Below are 22193 nucleotides of genomic sequence, written 5' to 3'. Positions count from 1 at the left end.
GGGGCCGCCTGGCCCCATCCCACACACGCCAGTAAAGGCGGGGAAAAGGGGATACAACCGGCCCCTCCTTTGCGTCCTAACCCCAAAGCTCTGGGATGCTAACCCGCCACCAGAAAGAGGCAGGCAGCTGAGGGCAGGGAATGGGATTTCCAGGGAATTCATCATAAATCTTCCACCCGCCCCCATGAGGGGCCTCAGGCATCTTCTCAAGTCCAGCTCCAGGACACTCGTCCTATCTGTAAACGTGTGAAAAATCCAACAGGTAAGAGACCATTTTTCTCCAGCTACCCATGGTGCAGGGATCAAGGGTGAGTGAAAATGTGCATGCTGAATTAATAGCAGGTGTCTGTTTAGAATAAATTGGCAGAATTTCACTTCCTGCCCCTGAATATGAACTTGCACGGCAATCCGTGCAAAGGGATTAATAAAAGGGAAATAACTTGCTCAGGCTGCTGTAACAGAAAATAGCACAGACTGAGGGGCTTGTAAACATCAGAACATTACTGCTCACAGTTCTGCAGGCCTGGAAAGCACCCTTATGGTTGCCTTCCGGTGAGGGCCCTCTTCCTGGTCCGTTGATGTGTCCTCACCGGTGGGAGCCATCAGGGGTCTCTCTGGAGCTGTTGGTAAGGTGTTAATCTCATCATGAGGGCCCCTTCCTTATGACTTAAGTACCTCCCAAGGGTCCCACCTCCTAATATCACATAGAGGATTAGGATTTCAACATAAGAATGGGGGGGGGGGGCAGGGCACAAACATTCACATCATAGCAGTAACTAAATGTTAATTCTCAAATTACGAACCCTGAGTAACAGACAGACATCAGTCCTTTTTCCCAGGGTGCTTTCCCCAGACTAACCTAATGGAGGAGACATGTTCCTAATGATTTCAAGAGTCTGGGTACGGGGCGCCCAGATGGCTCAGTCAGTTGAGCATCTGAGCATCGGACTCTTGGTTTTGGCTCAGGGCATGATCTCACGGTTCGTGAGTTCGAGCCCCACGTCAGGCTCTGTGCTGACGGTGTGGAGCCTGCTTGGGCTTCTGTGTCTCCCTCTCTGTCTGCCCCTCCCCTGCTCTCTGTATCTCTCTCTCTCAAAATAAATAAACAAACATTAAAGAAAAAAAAAAAGAGCCCAAGTAGGTAATAGGAGTGAATGAAATAACTTCTTGATAGAGCACGTGGCCTGTCTTAGAAGCTGCCGTGCAGACCTGGCATTGCCAGATCTCCCTATGTTTTTCAAGAAAAGCCCAAAATGGAGATCTTCATGTGACATTTGTCCGTGTTAAGTGTTGGCTCAAGTTTTCAAAATGGTGCAGGCAGGCGCAGTAAACCGCACGTGGAGGTAAGGCATTCACAGGCTCCAGCCTGATGGCCCAGCTATTCTGCAGCATCACAGCTAAGAGCTGAAAACTAAAATCCTACATAGGCACCACCCACACCTCCCGCCCCCATCGGAGTCTGAAATCTGCTGTCCCTCCCAAGGAAGTCTCGTGGTTACGTGGTTTGCGTATGCAGATGATCACAAGATAATAACCATTCAGAACGTCCGGGCTCTTCTCCCAGGAAGTGAGTCGTCTCGTCTGGGATGATCTGTGGACTGGCTGCTCTTGTCGCGATCATACCAGCTGGTGCTCAGTGTGGTTGGCTGGCTTGCCCGACCACCAGACCGCTGCCCTTAATCATGGTCAGTTCTCCGTCCCACTGAGACAACCCTGAGCCTCGGCCACTGGTCCAAGTTTGCACGTACATACGTTGATCCCTGTGTAATTAAAAATACCAGATAATAGTTTGCTGATCGCGAAACAGAGCACGTATTCAGCACCCACGCACCAAGCCCTGTGCTAGACACCGTGGGAGAGACAAAACTTTAAGACACGGACCCTGCCCTTAAGGAGCTTACGTTCTCATGAGGGAGACGATGCATATACGTGTAGCAGCTGCAACGGTACGAGACGATATATAATTTGGTGTAAGAGTACATTGTACGCACTCGAGGGATTCAAAGAAAGACCATGGAGTAGGCCTTAGAGTCAAGATTTCTTGAGAAGCCGGGAACAGGACCAGGCCTTGAAGAGACTTAGGTTCCCAATAGGTAGAAATGGGGGCAGGGTTCAGAGGGAGACAGACACTGTGCTTTTGATACGGGGGTTAAGAAGTCACCATGAATTTCTGAGCAGAGAAGGGGCTTGTGCATATTAAAGTTCAACAACTTTAATGCAAACTCATAAAATGCGCCAGTAGCTCAGGGGATGTCCCATAGCACCGAGATCCCCGGCGGGATCGTGACCGGCGACAGGGATGGCACTCACCTGTCAAATGCAGGCTGTCAGGGAGACACGACAATTCCAGGGAGCCCCTTACCCAGCGGCTCAGTTATTTCCTAATTTCCACAGACTCCAGACAGAGCGAGGGCTTTGCTGCCAGGATCTGGGCCTTGGGTGCTCTCTGCTTAGAGACCACACCAAAGGATGAAAGATATTAGGATCCAGGCAGGTACGGAAAAGAACATGTGTGGAAGAGAGAAGTGAAAGAAATCCATTGTGCAGAAAACACCCCAAAACGCATAGAAAATGTTTCTCCTGGTCAGGTGCAACTTACGCATCCATTTGTTTTAAATGAACGTCTACTGTATTTCTACGACAACAAACTGACTCATTAGTGCTTTTCAGTGTCACTGGCAGAACCCAGGAGTCCCTTCAATTATATGTGTCGGGTAAATTGGGCACAAGATTCCATATACCGCGTATCGATTCCCACTTTCGGTTGACATGCATTACAAAAAGCAGGGTGGCCTGTAAGAATCGAGACGGAGAGGAGAGCTGGAGAAGTGAGACTTTTCCTCGTGCCCAGGCAAGCGGGGGTCAGGTGACAATGTCGGTGACTGGCGTCACCAGTGCCCAGGACACGTCGGAGGTGCACAGACCGGCATCCTGGGAATTCTCATCCCATGGCACCACGGAAATGAAAATCCCGCGGCAGACCGCGGTTAGGCCACAGACTCAAAATCTGTTTCCTGTTCTACCATCACTGATACGTACAGACATTCCCTGCTAAGATGAACAGTGAATAGATCCTAGGGTCACAGTTTTTCCACAACAGCTCCCGGAACGGGATAACTCAAAGTTAGCTAACGGAAAACAAAACTAGAGACGTCTATTTTGAGACCCGAGATAAGGAATTTCTAAGACCCTAATTAAACTTGAGCTTTCTTAAACAAAGACATGACAAAATTTAAGAATCTCATAAGGATTGTACATTCTAAGACTAGCATTTCAAGATTTTGTGGTTTTTTTAAAATTTTTTAATTAAAAAAAAATTTTTTTAATGTTTATTTTTGAGAGAAAGAGAGAGAGAGAGAGACAGAGCGTGAATGGGGGAGGGACAAAGAGAGGGGAAAACACAGAATCGGAAGCAGGCTCCAGGCTCTGAGCTGCCAGCACAGAGCCCGACACGGGGCTTGAACTCATGAACTGTGAGATCATGACCTGAGCCAAAGTCAGACACTTAACTGCCTGAGCCACCCAGGTGCCCCTCAAGATTTTGTTTTTTAATCACTTAGGGAAAAAAGCAGTCCCATTAACCCACATTCCATAAAATTGCAACAACCATAAAGTTATGGACACCATGTAGAACATGTGTGTTAAATCCCATCACTTTCTCCTGTTCTGTTTAGAGATACTACTATCTACTTCACCATGTGAAAATCCCCACCTAGGGTGTTGATTACATTTTTTCTTTTTTTTTTTTTAAAATTTTTAAACATTTATTTATTTTTGAGAGACAGAGCGTGAGTGGGGTAGGGGCAGAGAGAGGGGAAAACAGAATCTGCAGCAGGCCCAGATTCTGATCTGTCAGCACACAGCCCGGTGCAGGGCTTGAACTCATGAACCGCAAGACCAGGACCTGAGCCGAAGCCGGACGCTAAGCCACTGGGCCACCCACACGCCCCCTACATGCTATGTATTCAAAGTATGTGCAATGATCTCTTTTCTAGGGGTGTCCGTTTCATTCCTCTGGGCTCTCAACAGCTTAGACCGTGTGAGCGCAAACCCGCTGGGACCCAGGGAGATGAATGTTCTGGACAGTTTTTATGTCATCACAGGCATTAAGTCCCTGCTCCTCTGGACCCTGTCTGATTTCTACCTGATTGTGACGGTCAACCAGATACATGGCTCCGAAAAGCTTCTCAGCTTTTCCTGAAACAGAACGACAGAGATAACCAGCTGGAGACCCCTGGACCTCTGCCTGACGGGCACCTGTTCATCTGCCTCCACAGTCAACATTCCAGGCCTCAGAGGGCTCTTCCTGTTGTTTTCCAAAAGGGCGGCCGTGACAGGTCCTGGCCCGGCTGTTTCTTGGTGGAGAGACTCAAGCGGAGAAAATACGACGCCACACGTCGTGGGCAGCCGGCCCTCCTGCCACCAAATTCCCGCTGCTACGAGAACCCCCACCCCACCCTCTCTTTTCTCAGCTCATCTGACCACTTGCAGTTTTGCAAAACCCAGACGGAGGACGAACTGTCTGCACAGAATGCACAGAACCAGAGCTTCCCGCTGGAGCCACGTCGAGGACCACGGACGCCGGCCACAGCGCGTCCGCCACACGCGTCCCACGTTGAGACGGAATCCCGGCGGACGCCGCGCCGACCCCGGAGGCGCCCGGGAAGAGCCCGGGCCTGCACGAGCACCTCGTGATTCAGCGGATCACACACAAAAGCTCGGATTCAGCGAGAGCGAGACGGAATTCAGTTTTATTTTGTCCTCTCTGAAACCTCCATTTACCCCACGGCCTCGTCTGTCAAAGAGGAGGAGGGGGGGAAGCTGAGCCCCACGCCACACGGCTCCGGCCTCCCGCACCTGCTCGCGGGCGGCGGCGGCGGCTTTGTGTCTCCAGTTGTTTGGCTCCGAGGGGTCGCGCTTTCGGGCCGGCGTGGCGAGAAGCCGCTGGCCGACCGCCCCCGGCGCCTGCTGGGTTCACTAGTGTACCATTTCATAAAGTGCTTCTGGAGTTGAGCTCTGCCAAGCCGTCAAGTGTCCGCGCTTTTGCAACACAAAGGATAAAACAACCCCCGCGGGTGTGTCACCGAGTCTTTCCCAGCCGGTCCCATTATCGGCGCTGCTGCTCTAACCGCCGAGGCGCTGGCCCTCGCCCCACGCGAAGCCTCCGGGCCGCTCTTCGGGTAGCGGATTGTAATTTGGGTCCTCATCTGGCGTATCGAAAATAGCCTTCCTGAAAGGCAACAGGGGTCATTTAGTCCCAGAGTCCCGGCAGGACCCGTCCCGCGGGGCCTCCGCCAACGGACAAACATCTCCGCCCGCCAAGCAGACACTTCTCATGTTGTGAAAGTTTTCACAATTATTTCATGTTTACGTTAACTTTTACTTCCCGGACCCTTTTTTTTTTTTTTTTTTTTTTAAATGTTTTATTTATTTATTTATTTATTTATTTATTTATTTATTTATTTATTTTTTCAACGTTTATTTATTTTTGGGACAGAGAGAGACAGAGCATGAACAGGCAAGGGGCAGAGAGAGAGGGAGACACAGAATCGGAAACAGGCTCCAGGCTCTGAGCCATCAGCCCAGAGCCTGACGCGGGGCTCAAACTCACAGACCGCGAGATCGTGACCTGGCTGAAGTCGGACGCTTAACCGACTGCGCCACCCAGGCGCCCCTTATTTTTGAGACAGAGAGAGACAGAGCATGAGCAGGGAAGAGGCAGACAGAGAGGGAGAGACAGAATCCGAAGCAGGCTCCAGGCTTCAAGCTGTCAGCACGGAGCCCGACGTGGGGCTCGAACCCACGAACCTTGAGATCCTGACCTGAGCCGAAGTCAGACGCTTAACCGACTGAGCCACCCAAGCACCCTCTTTTTTTTTTTTTTTTACTACAAATGCAATAAATGCTAATTATAAAGAAAACAAAAAGTATATATAAATATTCTAAATCTCCAGAATCGTGGTTAACTTCTCATTATTCTTGCAGAACTTTTATACGTACGCTTTTACAAAAATTAGGTCACCCTATTTATTTTGTAACCTGATTTTCACTAAGTTTATTATGAATGTCTCCCCACAACCAAGGTACCACCCAGTATCCAGTGATGGACAGACAGACAGACAAAATCACAGAGGAATGTTATTCAGCCTTAAAAAGAAAGGAAATTCTGACACCTGCTACGATGTGGATGAACCCGGAGGATGTGGTGTTCCGGGAAACAAGCCTGTCACAAGGGACAAATAGTGCACGCACCCACGCATACAAGGAACCCGTGGCCCAGGTCATGATCTCGAGGTTTGTGGGTTCGAGCCCCGTGTCGGGCTCTGTGCTGACAACTCAGAGCCTGGATCCTGCTTCGGATTCTGTGTCTCTCTCTATGCCCATCCCTTGCTCATGCTCTGTATCTCTCTTTCTCTCTCTCAAAAATAAATAATCATTAAAAAAATTAAAAAAAAAAAGAATTAAGCATTAAAGTAGCATCCACTATTTACATTCATATTTCTGATTACAATTACCCCACAGCTGACAAAATTAGAAATGTATCTGGAAACTTCTGTTTTATATTGGGGTCAGAAAAAAGCATCTATATTTCAATGTGAGCTTCTTTAATTCTTACAAATTAACAAAAAAAGAGAAGAATTCTTACAAATTAACAATAAAAGCAAACACCCAGCAGTAGAAAAATATAGGGCTAAAAAGGCCATTCAAGAAACCCAAATGGCCAATAAACATGAAAAGGTTTGCTTTCCTGATAAAAAGGAAGCATGTTAAAAGCCGAGACACTTCTACTTTCCGAACGTTAACAGGACAGAACAAAGTAGGTGTCCATGCAAGGAAGAGGAACCATGGTGGCCCAGGGCGACACGGGGATTTCAGGAACATCCTGGCACAGGGAGTCGAAATTCCAACCGGGGCGTGCACGCACGGAGGGGCCGGTACGGGGTGGCAAAGCCTGAGTTGGGTCAAGAGGACGTTCCCCGTGAGACAGAGGCTACCACGGGGGGCCGAGGCAGAGCAGGATGAACAAGGCATCCACATGGGGGGTGAGGGGCACAGCGATGCAAGACTGGTTACGTGTGGGGTTCGCTAAATAGTAAATACATTCATGATAACAGGAGTCAGGTTCGGGGCGCCTGGGTGGCTCAGTCGGTTGGTTGGGCGTCTGACTTCGGTTCAGGTCACGATCTCATGGTTCGTGGGTTTGAGCCCCGCATCGGGCTCTGTGCTGTCAGTGCAGAGCCCGCTTTGGAACTTCTCCCTCTCTCCCCCTCCCAAAAATACACTTAAAAAGGAAAAAGAAAAAAAAAAGGACAGCTCCTCACCGTCCGTGTGAATAGGGAACCACGGAAAAGACTGGTACGTTCACAGGGCGGAACACCCCTCGGCAAAAGAGGGAACTGCTTCCCAATACGTGCGACATTGGAGATCAATGTTAAACACGTTCGAGCGAATGAAAACGGCCTCACACAAAGGAGTAAGTGCACACAAGCCGTGTTGACACCACTCCTGAAGCCGCGGGGCACGCAGGGCTGACCCCTGTGCCCCGTCCCCGCTCACGTGCACACGTGCTCTCTCTCTAATAAGTAAACGTTTAAGAACATCATGAAAACGAGGCCACCTTGCAGCTGTCCACGTAAGAAAAGGCAAACACGATACTCCCACGTTCGACAAGGCTGTGGGGAAACGGAAGCTTTGCCCTGCCGACGGACACGAAGACTTGGATCCGTTCTGGATGGCGACTCAATGACAAACAGACGGGAACGCATCCTTGGAAAACGACCACGGATGTGAGCCACACCAAGCGCGGGAGGGAAAAGCAACCACTAATGTCGCCGTCTATCCGCAGGGATGCAAAGGAAACCATACCGCCTGTGGACCACACGCTGTCACGCGGTTGTTAGTTTTGTAGGACGTTCGCGATGGGAAAATGAGGACGACTTATTACACTGAAAAGGTTACGAAATAGCATTTTTAAAAAGTGCAGACAGTTACAGACTGAAGAATATGTATCACAACGTCAACAATGACAGCCAGGGTTATGGCTGAGTCGTAGGACTACGTAGGACCTGACTCTTTGTTTTGCCTAACTATTCTACAACCAACGTTTTATACACACACATATATACATATATGGGTTTTTTTTGAGAGAGAGAGAAGGTGCAAGTGAGTGAGGGGCAGAGAGAGGGAGACAGAAGTTGGGCCCACTCGAAGCAGGGCTTGAACCCACAAACTGAGATCATGACCTGAGCCCAAGTCAAATGGTTAACCGACTGAGCCACCCAGGCGCCCCCAACATCTGATTAAAAATTCACATTTTACTCATCAGGTGGACCCTTTTATTTTATTAAAAAAAATTTTTTTTAACGTTTATTTATTACTGAGAGACAGAGAGACACAGAGCGTGAGCAGGCGAGGGGTAGAGAGAGGGGGAGACACAGAATCCGAAGCAGCTCCAGGCCCTGAGCTGTCAGCACAGAGCCCGACGCGGGGCTCGAACTCACAGACTGCGAGATCATGACCTGAGCCGAAGTCGGTCGCTTAACCAACTGAGCCCCCCAGGCGCCCCTCAGGTGGCCCCTTTTAAATGCCATATGTGTCAAGGACACAACTTTCTGGAGTAGAAAAAGGTCTTACAAATCAAAGCTCTATTCTCAGGAGAGGAAAGTGCAAAACACGGGAGGACTTTTGTTTTTGAGATTTCTTTAAAGTCGTCTCTACACTCCACATAGGGCTCAAACTCACCACCCCGATATCAGCAGTCGCACACTCCCCCAACTGAGCCGGCCGGGCACCCCCAACAGGGGACTGTGTTAACGTCACCCAGCTGGCCGGCGGAACAGCCTGCACCGGGGTTGCAGTCCGGCTTGCTCCTTCTCTCTACTCATCTTACTTTCTGGAAGGCCAGAAATATCACCCCTGGAAACGTCCTTGTGGCCAGTTTTGCCCACTTTGCCACCTCCCCTCCGTAAGCCCAGACAGCAGCTGTCCCGGACACCAGCGGGCCCCCCTTGGCACAGGAGGCGCGGGTGGCCGTCGGCACGCCACCCTCGGGCCGTCCCGAGCCTGCTGACCTCGCTCCTGCCCACCTCGGGCACCACCTCTGGCCCGATCGACACGCTCTTCAGCCGCAGCCAGGGGCTCAATCTGCAAATACTTACTGTCCTTAGGACCTCCGGGAGCCCCCCAAGAACACAGATCACGGATCCCGTCCCGGTTTCTCTGCGAGCAACACGCGACCCAGTGGCGAATACTCACAAGATAGATGGCGTTTTCAGAATTCTGATTCCACCAGGCTGATTGGGAAATACGTCTTCCAAGAAAAAGTAGATGTGTCCAACCGCAATGCCTAGAATCCCCGAGAAAGGAAGAATGAGGGGAGGACCCACGACAGACCGCACGCATTTAGGAAACGTCGGTACAATTAATAAACGCTAAAAAACTAAACATTGCTGGGGGGGGGGGGGTCTTGGAGCGCACGACCATACCACGGTCCCGTACGAGCGAGGGCCGGACCGCAGACGCGAGAAAGGGCGGCTACGGAGGGCACACGTAAAGTAACAGTAGTGGCGAGACTCACCCAGGAGGTCCACGATGACAGAGTTCCCCAACAACAGCGAGAAGCCCATGAGCACCCACGGCAGGAAGGGGGCCTGGAAGTTGAGAAGGCCGAAGAAGTTCATGCGGACGTAGGGGTTCCTTCGGCTCCACACGTACACGAGCATTATGGTGAAGGCCTGGCCCAGGAAAACCAGACTCACGAACAGCCCAAAGAGCTAGCACACGGCGTCAAGGAAAAGGTCAGCGTCAGAAGCGTGACAGGGAAGGCTGAGCGCCAGGACAAAGAGCTGTGCTCTAACGGGTCTGCGTCACGGAGCTCCAATGGTACTTAGGCCTTTCGAGGGGGGAGAAAAAAAAAAAAGCCTAAAAACAATTACCCAGAGCGACCAGGCAAAAATCTGCGCTGGCCAAAACTCCTCCGGGGTAGCTGCTTCCAATTACTATTCTGTGTCCATGAAGTTCTCCGCTGTTTGGAAAATATATTAGTTCCTTGGTCCATAATTACATGAAATTTCACTCGCCATCAGCACCTTTATGAGGTGAGTAGAGCCAACTGGGGCCAAAACCACCTTGTCAGACAGGATGGCGTTCTGTTATACCCGTGACAATAGTTTTTTGGGTTTTTTTAATTTTTTTTATTTTTTTTTTTTTTATTTTTTTTTTTTTCAACGTTTATTTATTTTTGGGACAGAGAGAGACAGAGCATGAACGGGGGAGGGGCAGAGAGAGAGGGAGACACAGAATCGGAAACAGGCTCCAGGCCCTGAGCCATCAGCCCAGAGCCTGACGCGGGGCTCGAACTCCCGGACCGCGAGATCGTGACCTGGCTGAAGTCGGCCGCTTAACCGACTGCGCCACCCAGGCGCCCCGGGTTTTTTTTTAAATAATAATTTATCGCAATGCCTGGGGGGCTCAGTCGGTTGAGCATCTGACTTCAGCCCAGGTCACGATCTCACGGTTCACGAGTTTGAGCTCCACGTGGGGCTCTCTGCTGTCAGCAGAGAGCCTGCTTCAGATTCTCTGTCCCCTCCTCTCTATGCCCCTCCCCTGCTTGCGCTCTGTCTCAAAAATAAACAAACATTAGGGGCGCCTGGGTGGCTCAGTCGGTTAGGCGTCTGACTTCGGCTCGGGTCGTGATCTTCTCGTTTGTGGGTTCAAGCCCCGCATTGGGCTCTGTGCTGACAGCTCAGAGCCTGGAGCCTGCTTCGGACTCTGTGTCTCCCCCCTCTCTGCCCCTTCCCCGCTCATGCTCTGTCTCTGTCTCTCAAGAATAAATAAACGTTAAAAAACTCAAAAAAATAAATAAATACAAACAATAAACAAACATTAGGGACGCCTGGGTGGCTTAGTCGGTTAAGCGTCTGACTTCGACTCAGGTCATGATCTCGTGGCCTGTGAGTTCGAGCCCCGCGTCGGGCTCTGTGTTGACAGCTTGGAGCCCGGAGCCTGCTTTGCATTCTGTCTTCCTCCCTCTCTCTGCCCCTCCCCGCCTCACACTCTGTCTCTCTCCTTCAAAAATAAATAAACGTTTAAATTTTTTTAATTAGAAATAAACATTAAAAAATAATAATAATTTACCAGTTTGGGTACTATCCAAATAAATGTCTTGGCAACTTAGCTTAAATATATACACGTCGACAAGAATACAGCTAACGCACTTAATAGTAACCCACCTGGGTTAAAAGTTCCCCCGACTGGCTCACGGGAGAAAAGCATCCTGTCCAACCTGTAGGCTCAGAGAGCGGCCACAGAAAGCACACTGTAAAACAGATAGTGGGACCCTGAGGCTAAAGTCTGGAGGTCCACCTTTATCTGTCGGTTCAGCTTATCTAGTGAGTTGTTAGGACAGGCGGAGAGCTTGAGGAAGACAGAGGGTGTCCTTCAATGTGTTCCTGTATTTGCTCCACTTGTTGAAGGATACAGTCATTAAGAATCCACCAAAAAGGAACATAAATACAAAATCTGCCGTTCGGCCTCGGAAAGAGCCTTCTTCTAGCATTCGACAGTAACGGTATCTTAGGGTTCCAAGTTAAGAAAACGTTAAGTGCACAGACGTGAAGAAAGTAAAATTCAGCGTATCCCTTCAGTCCGCGTGGGCTCCGAGCTATCTGTACCCAGCCACGGCTTCGCTTCTGTAGGGATGTTCACGAGGGGCAGCGTGTTTCCCTCTCCGCCAGGCCTGTCGGGCGGGCCGAGGCCGGCCCCACATTTTACTTACACACGCTGCTTGCGACTGGGGAGCGAGGCCCGACGCCGCACAAACCCCCTGTTCCAATCAGTCCCGTCCTTCCCGCGCGTGGCTGTGCCACGATGGGCACAGGCCTTGCGTTTTCACCACCTGATGGAAGAAGTGCCCGGCGAGAAGGCCTGTGTGATAATCTACTTTCTCAGGCCAGGCAGATGCAGCATTTCTGTACCTTAATCCAAGAAGAGGCGTTATGATGGAAAAGTTCATTATCAGCCACTTAGAACGATAGATCCCACCCTGGGGCAGGGACCCCGTCACCCCTACAAGGCCCCCTGTCTCCTACAGGTGAGATGAGCTCTAACTCCCCTCTCGACCCAGAGGGCCCCACGGAGAAGGGAGGCCCTGCTCGGGGGCCCCAGTTCCCATCTGAGCACAGGAGGCCTTGTCCTCTCTTTCGACAACCAGATCGTGGCAGGCCGGGCAGACGCAGGGCACGGTCTTTTCAGCCAGCAGGGCTGGCGACCAACGCCCAGGGACACCTCATGTTAGCCCTTCCTCCCGAACCCACTCCCGAACCTGTAGCAAACCCTGGCAGTTACCAGTGCATCTGGGTGCCTCGCCTACACCACCTCTCCTCTCCGTCGATCTGATCTGTAAGCGACCGACGGGCAGAAGGGGAATCGCTTATGGTTAAATACCTCCCCTCGGAACAGGGACCGACAGACACCCTCAAAACATGACTTTCTGACCAGCTACTCTGTGTACCCCTGATCCAGGACCCAGAAGTTACAGCTAAGGTGGTAACAAAAATAACAACATTGATAGCTTTAACTTGTTTTCCCTAAGGAAACCTGAAGTTTTCATGCTAACCCCCACTTAATAAAGGATACAGAAAAATCATGTTAAATAAAAAATTGAATCCAACCGGACCAAAAAATAAGAAATTGGTGATTAGCCTCCATATCTGTTAAGAGAAAAAAATCAAGAGAAAAGATTAAGTAAAATACACCAGGAAACGTTTCCATGTTAAGACAAAAGAGATATCCTAGGATTGCAGTGGTTGAAAGGCCACGAATAAGTGATGCCACGGTCTGAGCCAAAGAGTGGGGCACACGCGATCTGACACAGGATTTTTGTGCTTCTAGCTGAATTCCTGGAAGATATCACTTGCCCCTGAAATCTGTAGGGACAACAGGACAGAAAACTTGAGACTGTCATTGTCTTATAAAAAAAAAAAAAAAAAAAAAAAGCCCATACCATATGGTCAGGCAAATTATGGAAAAAGTTGGACCGAAAGACTACGTTAATCTGCAGAATAGAGAAGAGTGCTTTCATATGTGTTGGGTCTGACCAATAGCCTCGAGAGGCCGGAGAGAGACTCCAGAGATCTAAAATAAATCGCCGAGAAACGTTTCTGTATTAGTGAGAACCGTCCAGAGGAAAGAGTAATTCTAAAGCAAAAACTCCAGTTCCAGTTTGAGTAAACGGCCAACTCCCTACAAGTAAAAACCTAATGCTCTAATAATTGGAGTCTAATCGGCAGAAACAAGGACACTAGCTTTCATGGTGGCCACCCTTTACTTTTCCCTACCCATCCACACCCACAATAAAGACGGCTACTCACAACGGGAGAGCGCTTCACATTTTAAAATGTTTTCACACGGTCTATGATCTCACGTGCGGTGACAGCTGGTATGACCATCCCCATGTCACACACGGGGACGCGGAGACTCGGGGGTCTTTCAAATGGCTTGCCCAGGGGAGCTGGACCAGGGAGACTCTGAAGTCGGACCTGGAACCCCCGACCCCAAATGCAGATACACGGTGTCATCAAGAGTTTAACCCCAGGCAAAACCAAGCCGAGCAAATGAACAGGAAGCATGCCTGGATGGAGCCACAGCTCCCAGCAAAGGCCAGGTGAGCAGTGCAGGATCAGTGAACGATGAAGGCAGGGACGGGAGTCCACGGGCCTGCTTTGCGCCTCATTAAATTCTTAAGGATTGGAAACAAAGTTGAAATAATTCAGTTCTGCACACTAACTGCATCCAGGATCTCAGAGTCCCCAACTCAGCCGGGAGACAAGCATTTAAGGAAGCACTAGTACAAAGCAAGAGGTGGAAATATTCACAGAGACCTATACACTAAACACCTGAGGGTTCACAGATATTTTTGTGAATATCATCTGATCCCTGGAAGACGGATCAATTTACTAAGAGAGGTGGGCTTCCGAAATGGACCACAGTGATGATCCCGAGGTGGCGAGTGGACAAAACAGGGCGTCTTGTGAGACTCTCCCTGGGAAGAGACCACCAGTCTACTCTCACACTACAATATTAACTCTGAACCGGTAATTTCTAAATACAGGAACTGGACACATCAAATCAAAACCATTCAGGGAACTTTACAAACAAAATACAGAATCTTCGGGGTGCCTGGATGGCTCAGTCGGTTAAGTGTCCCCGACTTTGGCTCAGGTCATGATCTCACGGGTCGTGGGTCCGAGCCCCACGTCGGGCTCTGTGCTGACAGCTCGGAGCCTGGAGCCTGCTTCCGATTCTGTGTCTCCCTCTCTCTCTGCCCCTCCCCCGCTTGCACTCGGTCTCTATCTCTCTCAAAAATAAATAAACGTTACAAATAAAAAAATTACAAATACAGATTCTTCATTCCTGCCCTTGCAGATTCTGATTTTGGTACATGATGAGGTGCCCTGAACATCTCTTCCAAGTTCTGTAGGTGATTCTGAAGCCCAGTCGGGGTGCAGAATCACTGCTTTATTAACGCGCCCCCCCCCCCCCAGACAATAAGACTTAAAATCGAATATTCCCGATGAATTCTTTTCAGATAGCATATGGAAAGATTTGCTACTTAAAAGCACAAAAAGCAAGTTTAAAACACTGAAACGTTAACCGTGGTTGTGATGCACGACTTACTTGAAAGTGTTTAAAGATTAATTCAGGATTGAAGTACAACTGAAAAGGTGTGATCAATTCCAACTGCTGAAAGAGAAAGAAAGAGCTTCTTAAGGCAAATTGATCAAGAAACTAAACATCTACAACAAAAGAGGAGGAGGCCCAGGATTTCCAACTCCCAGGTGCTTTGGCTCCGCCTGTTAAGGTTTTCTTAACGAGGGACGAAGAGGCTGGTAAAAAATTCTGCTGCAGTGGCACAATTCTTTGTATCCCTCACACCTAACGCAAGGATACAACTTGGTTTCACGTTGCAGTAGTCGAGGCTGACATGAAGGCAAAGGTGGCAGGTAGTGACATCTCAGACACGGGGCACGTTAGAACACCTGGCCACCACCTGAAACCGCTGTGCGCAGCACTCAGAAGAACCGAGACTGAAGACCCCGCCGCTGTGGGGGCCGGGTGCATACCGACAACCCCTAGGTCCGGACTCCCGTTATTTCAAGACTTTCCCCTCTCGACAACTTCCACTTTTCTGTCTTCCACGTCTAAGTTTCTTCACCGAGCGGACCCTCTCGCCACCAGCCACCACGGAAGCACCTGCCCATCGCCTGAGCTCTGAGACTCGTTTTCCAGGGTGGGCGGCTCCCGTAGCCCCGACCTGCTACAGGTGCGGCCTTCCTGTCTCAGGAACTGACCAGCAGCCCTGATCCTCAACCCCTCGTGGAGCAGCACTCCCTCCTCGGGTCACTGGACAGGCGCCCCCGGGGTCATCCTGAACCCCAGAGTGAGCCCGGTATGCCTTCCACCCACCCCCGAGACCAGCCCCTCTGGGCTTTCCCGAGGCCTAGACCCCAGTCTCCCGAGGCCCCGCTCGCATCCAGCGCGGACGGCGAGAAGCGGGCGCTGCAGCTGCTCACCACAGCGGCGGTGGTGAGGACGCAGGCGGTGGTGTAGGCGCGGCTGACCGGTGGGATCTGCAGGTACTCCAGCCGGAGGCTCTGGTACGCCATCTTCCCCACCGCCGCCTGCCCCCCCACTTCCCCTTCCGCCAGTCAGCCCCGGCGGCGGGGCGGGGCCGGAGAGGTCTGCCGCCCAATCAGCGCCGCGCGCCCGGCCCGCCACCAATCGCCAGAGCGCTGAGGAAAGAGCGCCGGCCAACCGCGAGTTGCGTCTCCGCGGGGGCCCCGCCCAGCTGCCCCACCCACCAGCCCACCAACGTCGAGGAGAGGCGTGTCAGTCCCGGATCCTTCCACCAATCCGCGCCGGCCACAGCTGGCTTTCCCGCCCGGCCCCTTCCCGGGTCTGAGCGAGGCGCGGCCCCGCGCGGCCGGCCAATCAGGCGCCCGACGGCGTCCCGCCTGGGCCCTCGTTCGCGGAGCCCGGAATCCGCCCGTTGCCGGGGAGCCCGTGGCGCCGCCTCTCCGCGGCAGCAGGCGGGGGTTCAAAGGCGGTGGCGGGGAGCCGGCGCGCGGTCGGTTTCGCCACCCTCCCGCTCGCTCGGGTAAGGGCCGCGGGGCTGCGTCTCCTCCGGGGACCAGCGGGCAGGGACGGGGCCGCGCTCGGCACCACCGCCGGGCGCCCGCCCGCCGGGCCGCGCGCCGCCTGCCCCGAGATCCCGGCATGCCGCGGGGCCCGGCGGGAGGGGGCTGCGCGCCGGAAGTGGTCCCCGCCCGGCGGGGTCGGGGCTGCGCGGCGGTCCCCGAGCGGCGGAGGCGAGGCGGGCGGCCCGGAGAGAATCCCAGCCCTGGCGGCGGCTCGGAGCGGGTGCTGGGCCACGGCGCCCTTCCCTGAGGGGACGAAAACACCTCGGGGAAGGAAGGTAGCTGGGTTTGGTGGAAGAGAGTGGTCGGGTCCTGGCCGGCAAAGCGAGGAGCGTCACGGCATGTTGGGGGTGGCGGTCGGGAAGCAGTGATGGCTTCCGGAACGGGGAGTGAGCGGCAGGTGTGGTGGCGGATGACGAAGGGCCCGAGCGCAAGGCTGGGGAGGGTGGGCTGTCACGGGGTAGGAGTGGGTACCGCACGGGGAGAACCCCCCGGAGCGGATCTGCACACGCCGCGTTGCCCAACTTTACCAGCGATCAGAGAAATCCGCATTAAAATAGTCTCGCCTGGGGGCTGGCTGGGTCCGGAGAGCGTGCGACTCTTCCTTTCCGGGAGGGGAGTTAGAGCCCCACGCCGGTGCAGAGAGGACTAAAGAATAAATAAATTAGCTTAAAAAAGTTAGTCTGCTCCCCAAGTACCACCCTCACGACCCTTTGGTAAAACCGTGCTGAATGTATTGCTTGCCCTGGTGGGGGTGGGGTGGGGGTGGGAACCCCTTCTCGGAGCTTTGGCAGTCGGTCTCTCAAAGGGATGACTGACAAATTGGGAAAGTACTGAGAACCGCAGGGTTGGGTTAAGGTGGATCTTTCCGCCTGGGGGCTTGATCGGGATTGGGTAAGGATCCTGCCCTAACCGCCTAGCATTGGTGGAAACAGCAGAGGCGAGGGTTTCAGAGAATCTCATGGTGCAGATGATTGAGGTTTCCCGTTGAAGAGTTGATCCATCTTTTGGGGGGGTTCATACTGCACGGTCAAGCCGTTTGAACAGTGGAAATATTCTGGTCTCCCAGGAGAGTAAAGTCACGTTAATGTAAACAGTAAGGTGGGGATGGGGAGAGTGTAGGTAGTTTCAGCCCTCAGGGCCCAGGCTGTGTGTGTGGGATGTACTTTTGGTTTTCACAAAGCCACACTCTAAAACATTTGGGCGCCTGGGGCGTCTGGTAAACGTCGGACTCTTGATTTCAGTTAGGGTCATGATCCCAGGGTTCGTGAGATCGAGCCCCGTGTAGGACTCTGTGCTGAGTGTGGCGCCTGCTTGGGATTCTCCCTCCCCCTCCCTCTCAAAAAGTAACAAGAAATAAACAATGTTACACCTACCAGATTGGCAGAAATTAGGATGTTGGATAGTGTCAGGTGTTGGTGAAGACATGAGAAATGTTCTCGGACTGCGAGGGGGGTGTGTCAGTCAGCCTGAACTGCCACCTCTGCCCCTCCCCCGGAGTTCTGGAGAACATTGTGGCCGGTATTTAGTGGCATCAGCATGAGTAAGCTGCGTGGCCCAGCAACTACTTGCCTGTGTAAATAGCCTGCAGGGCCCCGGGGAAACATGATAGGAGGGTGTTCCTTACACGGTTAGTTCTGGAAGCGAGGTGCTGAGAGCGGAGTGGGCACGTCCAGTGTGGTTTACGCGTGTGATAGAGTCGGTGGAAAACTAAGTCGGGACGCGGCGTGTGATGACGTGGCGTGGCTGCAGACGTGAAAACGTAGCGTGCGTGTGTATACAAAACCACGTGTCAGGAATATCTGACACCTAGCACATCAATGACAGGGGGACTGAAAAAGACCTACGTTAAAACACTAGAGTAGGTTCCTCTGGGAGCTGAAAGACAGGAGAATCCAGTAAGGACCAAAAAGTGCCGTGAAATAGGAAATACTCCGTAGGCACGCCCGAGGTCCTTAACCGGGAAGACAGCTGTTGGCGGAGGTCACGGGATGAAGGCCGTTGCAAGCCGTGTCCAAAGAGCTTGAACTTGATCTGAAGGGAGGCGTTGGGGAGCTCGAGGAAATGGAAATCCTGCCAAGCCACAGCCCTCTCTACAGACGTGGGTGCGCGTGTCCAGGTCACCGTGCGTCGTGTCGTCTGTGGGTGGGGTTACAAAGGCAGAAAGAAATTCTGCCCACTTTATTTTTATTTTTTTAATTTTTTTAATGTTTTATTTGTTTTTGAGAGAGAGACAGAGAGAGAGAGAGAGCGAGATTGCGAGCGGGGAGGGGCAGAGAGAGAGAGGGAGACCCAGAATCCGAAGCGGGCTCCAGGCTCCGAGCTGTCAGCACAGAGCCCGACGTGGGGCTTGAACTCACGAACCGTGAGATCATGACCTGAGCTGAGTCGGACGCTTAACCGCCTGAGCCACCCAGGCGCCCCGGAAATTCTGCCCACTTTAGGCAGCCCACCAGTTGAACACGATTTAGCCGTCATATAACACGAATTCTCGAGATTAACGATGTCTTCTCTTCCTGTAAAAAAATTGGCCTGCACCGTTTTTTAAATTTATTTATTTAAAAAAATTTTTTTAACATTTTAATTTTATTTTTTGAGAGACAGAGACAGACAGAGTGCTAGTTGGGGAGGGGCAGAGAGAGAGAGGGAGACACAGAATCCCAAGCAGGCTCCAGGCTCTGAGCCGTCGGCACAGAGCCCGACGCGGGGCTGGAAGCCACCGGCTGTGAGATCATGACCTCATCCGAAGTCGGGTGCTTAAGAGACTGAGCCACCCAGGAGCCTGTGGCCTGCACCATTTGCTTCAAATTCTTTCATGAAGGTTCTCCCGCATTCACCTGGTAGTTGAGCTGGCTGTTTGTTTGAACTGACTGCCTTTATCTGAAGGAATGATGAGGCCGCTCCCATTTCTAGAATAAGCGTATTGTACAGCTCGGAAAAGGGTGCCTTGGTTAAATCCCCGCAGTGCTGGGGTGGGGGGAGGGGGTCTGAGTGCTCTTTTCCTAGATGTTTACACTCGAAAGGAACGACCCCCAGACCCTTGAAAAATCAGGTCCTGGTTGTAAAGCTGACAGGAGGCTCAGTCAGAGGCAGCTGGGGCTTTCAGATGGCTGGGTTCGTAGGACGGCGGGTGCGGGGCGGGGGGAGGTTGAGGACATCGCCAGGGGTGTGGTTGGAGTGCTGGGTGGCAGCGCCTAAGTGCAGTGGGTGGACCGAGCAAGGAAGCGGATCTCGGCACTGAGGGCCTTGAAGGCCGTGGTGTAATTTGATTACGGGAAGAGAGGAGTTGGAGAATGGCACATGAGGTCATGGTCAGTATGTGGGAGCAGCTGGGGAGGGGTTACCAATAGCAGCGGCCAGGTGAGAAAAGGGACGAAAACCATCAAAACCCAAGAAACGGAGTCTTAGGTCATCCGTCCAAATGTGAATGTCGCCCAGGATGGTAACAGTTCAGGAGACTGAGCCCCAGCCCAGAGCCCTGGATAATGAGGCGGGGGCGGGGGAGGGGGGTGGGAGAGCCTCCGGGAGGCCGGGTTTGTATCCTGCCGAGGATGAGCAGGCCGCATCAGGGCGCACAGATTCCTTAGGTTGTGTCGGCTTCTTCCTTTTGCTTGCTTGCTCACCGCTGTCTGTCACACACTCTGCTCCTTTCGTCAGACGGTTGCTTATCCAAGTGGATTTTCTCCTGTTGACATTTGCAGATTTCTCGCCGTGGAAATTGACACAGCAGAAGTGGCCAAGATGTCTGTGGACCCGATGGCCTACGAGGCCCAGTTCTTTGGGTTTACGCCGCAGACGTGCATGCTTAGGATCTACATCGCGTTCCAGGACTACCTGTTCGAGGTGACGCAGGCCGTGGAGCAGGTCATCCTGAAGAAGCTGGACAGCATCCCGGGCTGCGAGATCAGCCCCGTCCAGATTCGTAAATGCACGGAGAAGTTTCTTGGCTTCATGAAAGGACGATTTGACAGCCTCTTTGGCAAAATGGAGCAGCTGTTTTTACAGTTGGTTTTGCGTATCCCGCCAAACGTCTTGCTTCCGGAGGATAAAGCCCAGGAGACGCATCCTTGTGGTGAGAAAGAATTGCAGCTTCTCCAGAGAGAAATTGAAGAGTTGCAGGAGAGATACAAGACTGAAGCACGCGCCCAGCAGGCCCTGCTCGCAGAACTGGAGGAACAGAAAATTGTTCAGGCCAAACTCAGACAGACACTGGCCTTGTTTGACGAGCTCGAGAATGCTGGCAGAGATCAGGGGACTAGTGATTTTAGGGAGAGCCTGGCGTTCCTGGTCCAGAACTCCAGGAAACTACAGAATATTAGGGACAGTGTGGAAAGGGAAGGCAAAAGACTGAAAGTATCTTAACTTCTAGGCAGTAACAGGACCCGTCAGTAGAGTCACAGAGGATTTATGTCAAGGATGAGTCTTACTCTCGTGAACCATACGTTTCTCGGCTTTGCTTTGTTCGCGCTCTCTTGTACTCCGCAGCCCCCTCTTTTTTGGCCTGCTCTCCTGAGGTGTCCCCACACCCGCCTGGGCTGATCTCTGGAGCATCTGTCCGTCCCTCAGTGACTCTAGTAGGTGGGAAGGGTCCCTGGTTCGGTAACAACTCACCTCGGAGCACGACTGAGGAGGCAGAGCCGGCTTGGCCCGTCAGGGATGTTTGTAAACGTTCCGCCTTGGTCATGAGTCCTGTGTAACCTTGATCCTTTTGACTCACTCTTTGGATGCGATCAAGTGAGAAAAGGGTTAAGTGGGTGGCTTCCTTATTACCCAGCCACTGCCCCTGGAGAGAGCCAGCACAGACTGCCTGCCCGTGTCCACCCCCCGTGTCTTACGTGGGGAAGTTAGCCAAGGGACAGAAGCAAGCAGAAAACACACCCGTGATCTTTAGTAAAGAGGAAAGAAGTTGTTTTTGTTCCTAAAATAAATCCTTTCGTGATCAGGCTTTCAGTGACGGGAAACAGTTTGCTGTCTGGGAGCCCAGCCGTGGAAGACCGTGCGTGGATAAAGAACTGGCCGACCTCTCCGGAATAGAAAGGGAAGCCTGGAATGCAGCCAGTAGCAACGTTTATATGAAATGACCCTAGGTATTTGTATAATTTTTTCTCATACTTCAGTTAGTTTTGGAATCCGCGCTGTGCCTAATATTTAATTATCTTATTTATTCACACTCCTAAGCATCAAATATTTAGTTCCCACAGTGGGAAATTTTAGCTGTGTCTTGTGCTTAAATTTAGTGGAGTCTAATACTTTTCTTCTGTAACCCATGTACAATGTCCTGTCCCCAGAGAAAGAGGATAAATAGTGCTGCTTGCCTGCCACGTCTTCCTAAAGAACAGGGTTTGGAGTTTCTCCTTTATATGGAAGAGGAACTCAGGGCATTAATATTTGCAATTAAATATTCATAGATTAAAGATGCCTGTGTTTACCTGGAATATGTGTATTATCAAAGAGTCTTTTCTAGTCCTGTACATTAAATGCATATATTTTAAAGGCTTTGGTTTTTGATTTTTTGCTGTCTAGAATGTCATGATATACTTCCTTTTTCAGTATGACCTTCTACCCAAATGAAAATTTTCTATTTTTGCATTTGTAGCTTATTATTACTATTCTTTTCTAAGTAACCTCTATGTCCAGCGTGGGGCTTGAACTCCTGACCCCAAGGTCAAGAGTCGTGTGCTCCACTGACTGAGCCAGCCCGGTGCTTCATGCTTGTAGTTTATTTAAAATCTCCTAGTATAGGGGCGCCTGGGTGGCTCAGTCGGTTAAGCGTCCGACTTCAGCTCAGGTCACGATCTCACGGTCCATGGGTTCGAGCCCCGCGTCGGGCTCTGGGCTGATGGCTCAGAGCCTGGAGCCTGCTTCCAATTCTGTGTCTCCCTCTCTCTCTGCCCCTCCCCCGTTCATGCTCTGTCTCTCTCTGTCCCAAAAATAAATAAACGTTAAAAAAAAGAAAATTAAAAAAATAAATAAATAAATAAAATAAAATAAATAAAA

At 51.6% G+C, this 22193-nt stretch overlaps 2 protein-coding genes across 4 annotated transcripts; one reads left to right on the top strand and one right to left on the bottom strand.

Moving 5' to 3' along the window:
* Nucleotides 1-4733: 4733 nt before the first annotated feature.
* DERL2 (derlin 2) lies at nucleotides 4734-15929 on the bottom strand. 2 transcript variants are annotated; one of them, XM_043582749.1, is made up of 7 exons: nucleotides 15573-15929; nucleotides 14677-14742; nucleotides 12637-12710; nucleotides 11480-11573; nucleotides 9578-9773; nucleotides 9256-9346; nucleotides 4734-5230 (listed from the first exon to the last, which is right to left on the bottom strand). In XM_043582749.1, exons 1-7 carry the CDS (start codon nucleotides 15663-15665, stop codon nucleotides 5125-5127), a joined length of 720 nt encoding a protein of 239 aa, XP_043438684.1. In that variant the 5' UTR covers nucleotides 15666-15929; the 3' UTR covers nucleotides 4734-5124. The 2 variants fall into 2 exon arrangements, with proteins under 2 accessions (XP_043438684.1, XP_043438685.1); XM_043582750.1 differs by having other exon boundaries at nucleotides 14677-14739; nucleotides 15573-15837.
* A 108-nt stretch (nucleotides 15930-16037) lies between these two features.
* Nucleotides 16038-21692, top strand: MIS12 (MIS12 kinetochore complex component). Of its 2 annotated transcripts, none has more exons than XM_043582752.1 (2): nucleotides 16038-16156; nucleotides 19898-21692. In XM_043582752.1, exon 2 carries the CDS (start codon nucleotides 19938-19940, stop codon nucleotides 20556-20558), a length of 621 nt encoding a protein of 206 aa, XP_043438687.1. In that variant the 5' UTR covers nucleotides 16038-16156; nucleotides 19898-19937; the 3' UTR covers nucleotides 20559-21692. The 2 variants fall into 2 exon arrangements, with proteins under 2 accessions (XP_043438687.1, XP_043438686.1); XM_043582751.1 differs by lacking the exon at nucleotides 16038-16156 and adding an exon at nucleotides 16320-16474.
* The last annotated feature ends 501 nt before the right edge of the window (nucleotides 21693-22193 follow it).

This window comes from Prionailurus bengalensis, chromosome E1, assembly GCF_016509475.1.
Source record: "Prionailurus bengalensis isolate Pbe53 chromosome E1, Fcat_Pben_1.1_paternal_pri, whole genome shotgun sequence".
Taxonomy (NCBI): Eukaryota; Metazoa; Chordata; class Mammalia; order Carnivora; family Felidae; genus Prionailurus; species Prionailurus bengalensis.
The sequence above is the reverse complement of the archived record's forward strand: the minus strand, read 5'-3'. Positions and strand labels throughout refer to the sequence as shown.